We start from the raw sequence: 8785 nt of genomic DNA, 5'->3' as shown, positions 1-8785 counted from the left end.
CATTGAAGCACCACATTCCAAGAGGACACAGCTTGATTTATTTCACATAAATACATAAGCTTAATCCATATTCTATGAGTGAAGTAGCACTCAAAAGATTAAATGGTCATGGTTCTCAATATGACCCTGCACAAAATACACATGGTATCCCCCACCAAAGCCCCACTTAAGAAGCCTATCAAGGGTAGACAATCTATTCTGGATAGCAAACCAGCAAATGAAGGAGTGCTTGGGGATAGCAAGAGGATACCAAACCAGCTTATTTAAATAATGCTTAACTTGGGACCTCGTTCCAAGCTGAAGGAATGGAAAAAATTACAGAATTAAGAGTGAATCCAGAAACAGAACCAACATTAGAGGAACTGACATGTGATGATGTGAAAGTCCTGCTTGAAACGACACCATCTCTTCTGACCTGGCTCGAGGGCAGCCAATTACCATTCTTGATGATGCTTGATACCATGGCATTTACTGACCGCCTCAAATAATAGCCTGGAGCAAAACTTTAGAAGTAGAACACCTACATGATGCCAATTATCATGCCACAGATAGGTGTAATCTCCCTTGAGAATAATGTGCTTAAACAAGTTCTAACAACTCCTAAGTCTGATCTTTCTCCAGCCCCATGAATGACTTTGTGGAATTTTAACATTGGAATGGAACTCATATTCCATTCTATTCCCTCTCAAGCATTCTCTAAGAATGGAAAGAACACTCATTCTTTTAATTAAAGGAATTTTAAATATTGGTTTTTATCCCTATTTTAAGAAAAGATAAAGAGTAGAGTATAACAGCATAATTATGATTTATTTTCTCCTTTCCAGTCCTTTTTATAAGCTCCCTAAGTACACAAAGAAAACACCATATTCCTTTTCATTTTTTTTTTTTTTTGATAGATAATAAGAGATTTATTGATGAAAAAGAACAATGTGTTTACGATTGTAAACACACTGCCCTTGAAACAGATACAGTCAAATCACAAAGAAATTTTATTTCTTTCTGTATAACTGACTCATTCCATTCTATCCCCCCTTCTCTCTTTTTTTCAACTCCCAAACACACCAATGTATTTCAAAGCCAATTCTTGCCTCCAGATGCTAATGATAAAATTAAAACTCAATTGCCCCCACATCTGAATGACAATAGAAATCATTGTACTGAAATGTATCACTCATTTGGCATAACTATAACAAAACAAAAGTCAAATTAATTGTCATGTTTCAATTATAATGCTGTCAGCTATAAGCTATTTCAGATTTGAAAACAAGGGTGAGAAAGATCACCTGCCTAATTTAGTCAAATACTTCTCAAATCAACCTAGCATTTTAATATCCACCTTCTACTGAATTTAATTTAGCAGGCTAACCTGGCAGTAAAACAGCATTTGAAATGCTAAGACATTGCATATTTTATAAAAGAGTTGAAAGTACAAAGAGAATTCATACAATAAATAGCCAAAAACAAACTTAAATGACAAATCTATAAGTATCATTTTCCATCCATATGACAGCAGAAGGCACCCGAAAAATGCAAACTACGTCTTTTCCAATAATGATAATTTTATATCAACCTCTTCTGACCAAAGAGGATTTAACCTAATAGACTCTTGGATCTCCTTTCAATATTGATAAGTAACATTAAAAGCATTGCCTTTTTGCTTTAGTTGGGCTCATCACTGAGAGGCTGAAAGCAATTAGTTAAAGCTTCTGTTGCACCCTCAATTATGCACCAGATTAAAGTTGGCATCAAAATATTTAAAATCTGAAATGACTTTGGAATTCCCAAAATAATGATATAAAACTTCAAGCATTCGCAATACAAAATAACTCCAAATTGACATGGCTCAATGTTGGTCCACATATGAAAGTTAAATTTACTGTCTTCACATAGTCGTTATACTCGCCTAAATTTACTGTCTTCAACGTAGTTTTTATATACTAATCTAAATTCATATATTTATTTTATTAAAAAAAACATTTAATAATTAGCTGACAGAGTACCACAACTAATTCGTATGTGAAAATCTTTGCCTTTGCTGATTAATTTTTAACCCAAAGTTTGGAGTCATAATTAGGACTGAGTATATGAAAAACACGACTCCCCTGGCCCAGCCTGAATGATCACAGACAGTTTTGACTGGATGGTCAGCAGGCAGTCACAGGTCTTTAAAAGCGAGAGAGAAAAAGCTAGGTGTTCGAAGATCTCATCCAACAAACCCGATCCCATCGCGCATGTCGGACACCTGACAAACCTCCTGCATGTTCAAAGATCTCATCCAACAAACCCGACCCTAGAATCATCTCTCTTCATGTGTCCCAAGTATAGTTAGTTAGATCTATCTTGAATATTAGGACTTCTAATCCAAAAGAAATATGCAGGAAGGTGATTTTTATTTTTGGAAAAAAATATACAGGATGTTTTTGTTCTAACTTTGGCCAGAAAAGCACCTAAATAAGGGGTGCAAACACAAGTACGAAATCTGAGGCCCCAAAACACAAAAGTTAATCCTACTGGAGCATCAATCCAACCCAATCAAGCGATAAAGTAAGCGTCATAGAAGGGAGGAAAAAGTAGAAAGAGATGCCTCTTAACATTCCACTCAATGACATGTAACGATAAAAAGTACTGAGAACCTAGCTTACCAGATCTAACTCATGAATCAAAGGCACTGTTATACTTGTCAAATGGTGTAAATATATGCTTCTTAGAGTACACAGAGAATACTCTAATCATAGACTTCTATCCCTATTGGCCATTCATTGTATCAATGTGTGTGTGGGAATTAAAAAAAAGGGGGGGGGGGGGGGATCACTAGTTAGAGCATTCACAGCAAGCTCAGTGAAGTTTTAGGCTTTTTGCTAAATTAAACCTACATTTTCTATTTGAACTATACTATTCACATACACATGCATCACTCTCTATTTATTTCTCTATTATATTTATATTTTATTTTCTTCTCACTCCAAAATAAATAAATAAAATTAATAATAATTTTTTCTCTCTTCTCCACCTTCCATTTGACAGAAACAATTCACAAATCATGGTCTACCATCACAACAAGCAAATCCAAACCCACAAATCACACACTCAAATACACCAATCTAGACTTAGACTACACAAGCTCAGCCACCTCACACCGCCATACATGGTATGTCCAACAATTAAGCAACCCGATTAAACACATTTCCAGCCACAATCAAACCATTCACTCCCATAAATTCTTTACCAAGTCAAATCCTCAACCAAATAAGCCACGGCAACCACACAATCGCTGAGCCTCACCTGAACCGCCACAAGTTAAGGCCCATAGCCAACAAACCCCACAAGCTTCAATCAACTGTCACCAAAATCCAAACCCATCTTCGACCCAACCACTTTGAAATCCCAAAAACAAATCACCACCCTCATTGTCTATCTTCACAGATTTGAAAGAAATGAACATCATGTTCAAGATGATGGACACTGAACATGAAGCAAAAACCTATAATTCAAGAACTAAAGCTAACAGATTGTAGGAAATCAGAAATAGAAATACACTGCATAAAACCCGAAATACAAGCCCATTGAAACAAAGTACCAAAAGGAAGAGATTTTAAGAGATCTAAGGGTCTCTCAATATCTTCACAGGTAAGGGTATTATGTTCCTGCCAAACTAACCACATTAAACATGCCAGAACCATATTCCATGTAGTTGACAGGTGCTTCCTAAACCAATTCCTACATGCAAAAAGAAGAGAACTAACCGTCTTCTGCATTACTCACTTTATCCCAAATACGTTGAATACTTCACTCCATAAAGCATGAGCAAACTTGCGAAGAAGATGGTCCACAAATTCCCCATCACAACAACACAAGCAACACCTATTAACAAGGGACTAACCTCTCTTAACAAGATTATCAATGGTGAGTATCCCACCCCTAGCTGCTATCCATAAAAAGAAAGACACTTGTTTAGGCACCTTTACACACCAAATGCTCTTCCAAGGAAAAACATTAGTGAGAAGACCAGACAACAAATATATATATAACATTTGGTGAGCTATAGTACCTTAGTTGGGCGAGGTAATGTAGCAATTACAAATTTTGGCCAGTCACAAGCAAGTCTCATGCAGCATATTTTTATGCCGGTCTAGCTAAATGTTGGCAGGACAACCCATTTATCTAGCCTGTTGTGAATGCTTTATATTGAAACTATTGGCTCTTGAGCTTTAGTTAAGTGGTGAGGTGGCACTAGGGCAGGTATTAGCTTCAAGTTTTTCTAAACCAATAAACGTGCATGTGTGAGCGCAAACACACACAGAGATACATTTATGTAATGCCTTAGAAACCCACAATTTTTCCTGAAGTTTTGTAACTCAGAAAAAGAATGGATCATCCTCCCTTTGGTTTGCCTTATATTTCAACATACTCACTCCCTCAACCCATTTCATCACTATTGACTAAACTTCAGTCTGGAGATAAAGGTATTTAAAGTATTAAGTTAGTAAAATGTATTTGAAAGACCACTGAAGATTGATTCCATTTGATTCACCTAGGCAACATAACCAACAACTTTGTGGAAACTGAAAAGATTTATCATCTGATTAAATGATTGATTTGGATGCAAGGGATGGCATACAAGGATTTGACATAATTACAACCACAATCCATGTTCACATCAAACAACCTAAAAAGGCACCAGTATAGTCTGCTCTGCCTGGAAGACAGAAGGCTTCAAAAATGAAATGGCATTGCACCCTGAACATTCTCTTGTCCCCAAAACCCATCCTTGTGTCACTATATATTTTTGTCTCCCTCCACTCAGAACCATTTAAATCACAATCCAAACTCAATTTTATACTAGTTCGCAACAAGCACAAGGAACTGCAGTTACCCATAAAAGAATGCTCTTCCAGGGACCAAAAAAAAAAAGCATCAATATCTAGGCTAAAACAACAATGAAGACACTGGAACAGCACCGAAACCCAAAACAAGCACTTCAGTGACTGGAATACCATGGTGGAAGAAGCCTAGTAAAACCTCCATAGTAGGAAATTGGATCAAACATATCTGAACACCATCCAATCCTCAATACATCACAAAGAAAATTTTTAACCGATCTCTCAAAGTGAATTACCACTGTAAATATCATTTTCCAAAATCTAGTGCTAATAGATAACACTTGGTATATCAAACTTATTCGATGACCACTTGACAACATAATAAATTGTGATTTGAAAAGTTCTTCAGAAACAGAACTACCTAGTATTAATACCAGTATTTCAACCAGACTATAACTTTTTAATGATACTTCCACATCCAGATTTATGGTTTATCAAAGCATAGTTTAGTTAGTCACCATACCCTAAAATGTTGTACCTAGTGCACAAAGCTTCCACTTTTTGTGGAGTGCCATATGATATTGAAATTATGAACTTATATTAAGAACAGACCCAAAAAAAAAAAAAAAAAATCAACAAGACACACACATAATGAATAATATCCATTGAGAAAGCACAATAGCTTATAACACAAAAACACAAACAAATCACATAACTCTGAATCTAAGTTACAAGCTTGAAATCAAAGAATGATACACATGTTAAGACCATACACCCCCTTGAACAAAAGGCATCAAAAAAGAAGTACAACAATAGGTAACCAATTTCATTGATGGCTCAATTGCACAAATATATCCCACTCTCAAACTTGTGACTAACCTCGTAAAAGTCTGTCTTACCCTCAGAAGTAGGCCGTAGGCAAACCCCAGACAATGATCTAGCTCCTTGTACTGAAAACTTCACATAACAAACAACCTCAATCTCTTCATCTTCCTCAATAGAATCCACGGGCATCCTCACCCTCAACCGTCCAGGAGGAGCATTCACTGGAATCTCGGAAACATACCATTTCAATTCTCTCTCAGACCTATTCAACATAGCTTTTGGAGACACCTTCAACAATGTAGGGTCAACCGGTAGTTTCAAAACAAATGTTACATCACACAATGGTGTTAGCAATTCGGGACTTGAAACATATTGTATCATCACAGAAAGTAAAGTCCCGGTATGACGTTTTACAAGCCGAACCCTCAATGGCAATGGAGTCAACCTAGGTTGCAAACTATACTTCAAAATGGGTATAGGCTCATCCGAAGCCACTGTCCTTACATGAAACATCCCATTCCCGAGACTACTAACACGAGAACTCTGCATAACAAATCTCTTAACAGCATTTACACCCTCCACCCGGAATGAAAACTCGGTTTCTTTATCACCAGACACTTTGGTTGGCAATGTTTTCAAATAAACCACACCCATCAATCCTATTCTAGCAAGCAATGATTCTCTGAACTCAGCACTAATTTCTTCCACAATGTGCATCTCCGGACCCTTCTGTTCTGTTTTCGTCACCAAATCCTCAAGTGGAGTCTTAGCTCCACCAGCAGCACCAGCTGCCACTGGTGCATCACTAGTATGCAACAATTCAAGCCCACCAAGCCCTTGAGGCTTATCAACTTTTGTGGTAGCCAAAAACTCCGAGGCATCCAATCCTCCACCAAAAGGAGCATTGAATCCTTGAAATGCATCATCCAAACTTGCCTTCTCATTGCTATACTCAACTCCACCATAATCCCCTTCGAATCCCTCAACTCCAATGTATGTAGATTGTGTTGCCTCCGCCGGAGGCAATGTAGTAACCTCAAGACCCGACAATGCCAGCGTTAAATCCGTGGCGGACGGGTCTTTGTTCTTCTTAAACCCACTCACAAGCTCTTGCGGCTTGTTAATGGCTTCACTCGCCGCGAACGGGTCTTTCTCAGCCACAGGCGCCTCCTCCTGTGGCTGTTCTTGCTGCTGATCGGTCTGCGCCATTGGCACGAGGCTTGCCACGACCTCGTCCCCGGCCGCAAGCGTCTCCGGCGGCAATTCAAAGCGGGCGTTCGAAAACGATTCCACGCCCGCTTCGTGATCGATAGAATGCGGCTCCAGATTAGTCCAATTATCGGCGCCGCGGATCTTGCTCTCGGTGTCGAGTGCGGAGTGGACCATCTTAGCGAGACCATCGCTGTGCATCGATCCGAGCATCGCAGCGAGGCGGATACTGCTCACGCCGCGGAGGACGATGTCGAGAGCCATGTAGATCTCGGCGTACTTACGGCTGAGCTTCTCCGGAGTCACGTCGACGCCGCGGCAAGCCGTGACGACGACGCTGACGGCTTGGTTGACGATGTGGATGCACTCGAAGACGTTGACGGAGGACTTATCGTCGTCCTGATCGGCGGTGGTGATTCCGAGCACGTAGATCGAGTTCACGAGACGGTACACAACGCGGTACCGGCTTTCCACTCCGACGATGAGCTGGCCGCTCGAGGCGGCGAGAGGATCGTCGCCGAGAGAGGCGATGGAGTCGGCGTCAGCATCGGAGGAGGTCGTAGCTGACGTGGCGGAGGGGTGGTTGTTGTGGTGGTGGTGGTGGTGGTGTTTGGCAGCGGCGAAGGCTTGGCGGGTTTGGCGGAAGGAGGAGAGAGCTACGAGGGCGCGTGCGGGTGGGAACCACTCGCGGGTCTGGAGGAGGATATCGGATCCGTTAGCGGGTTGGAGAGAAAGAGCTAAGCAAGACATGGTGATCGATTCGGATCCGTGTAGGGTTTGGGTTTGGATCTAAGTGAAAAATGAGAGGAGTTGGGTGGGGGTTTTTGAAGGAAACGAGATTGAGATGATTTTAGTGTTTCATTTTGATAGATGATACTACTATTTCTGTTTGGTGTAGAGATATGAAATCATTTCAATTTTTTCAGTTGGGAATAGAGGAGAGAGAGAGAGAGAGAGTCGGTAACTCGGTTGCATTCAGTAGTGGAATGTGGAAACTCTGAAGGGATGACGAAAAGATTGTTATGGGCCGCTATAGGATAACAAGGCTTATCTATGATCAGGCCCACATTAAAAGCCCAGTAAGTTCTGTTCATATTGGAAAATAAAAATACAACCTTTTTATGGGAGCTTAAACAAAACATTGTTATATTAAATTTTATGACTTTTCCATTGAACTTCTAATTTCATATATTTTGCTAGTATTATTAAAACCTTTTTAAATACCTTTATTGAACTCAAAAATATTTTTAGGTACTGTATTAATATCAATTACACTTAAAAGAAATAGAATGCAATATCTTGTGTTGTTTTACTTAAAATAATTAGTTTTAAAATTTATGTAATTTGAATATACAATTACAACTATTCCTTGAAAAATTATATGGATTAAATATATAAAATTGAAAATTCGTGTTCAATTAATATATAAATTTGTGTACATTGTATGAAAAAAAAATTGTATGCATTTTGTAGGGACACGTTTCGCAACGAACCGCCGTAGTGTTGGGTTCGCACGTGAATGGGCCCAGACAATATCATTTGTAGAGAGTGGGTTCGAAAGGCTAGGCCTCGGTTACCCAGCGGTGGGTTTTTGTGGTGCTCATATGTGATTGAGGTGTCTTCACCCTTGGAGTCCTTCTCTTGGAGGTGGACTGGGAGGCCCTTCCTTTTTGGCTAGTCTTCCCAGCCTCCTCTCCAGATTACTTATTTTTTCTTTTATACTAGCCTGCGTTCACTTTCCTTCGTCCACGTGTAGGGTCGACCTTTCCAAGACTGATACTTGTCCCGTCAGTCCAAGACCAAAGTTGTTGGGAGTGGTTGATAAAGCTAAAGAGTACGGCTCTGTTAGGTGCAGAGCTATGTATGGGGAAGGTAATAAGGGCAGCCTTTCTTAGATATTTTAGATTTCCTTTCAAGTTTGTCCCTATACC

General features: G+C 39.6%; 1 protein-coding gene across 1 annotated transcript; it reads right to left on the bottom strand.

Annotated features, from left to right (window-relative positions):
• Positions 1-5469: 5469 nt before the first annotated feature.
• LOC126715813 (uncharacterized) lies at positions 5470-7855 on the bottom strand. Its single transcript, XM_050416614.1, has one exon. The coding sequence runs from the start codon at positions 7602-7604 to the stop codon at positions 5658-5660; it is 1947 nt and encodes a 648-aa protein (XP_050272571.1). The 5' UTR covers positions 7605-7855; the 3' UTR covers positions 5470-5657.
• Between the last annotated feature and the right edge of the window lie 930 nt (positions 7856-8785).

The sequence above is a fragment of the Quercus robur genome, chromosome 2, assembly GCF_932294415.1.
Source record: "Quercus robur chromosome 2, dhQueRobu3.1, whole genome shotgun sequence".
Lineage (NCBI taxonomy): Eukaryota > Viridiplantae > Streptophyta > Magnoliopsida > Fagales > Fagaceae > Quercus > Quercus robur.
This window is presented reverse-complemented; position numbering and strand designations above follow the sequence as displayed.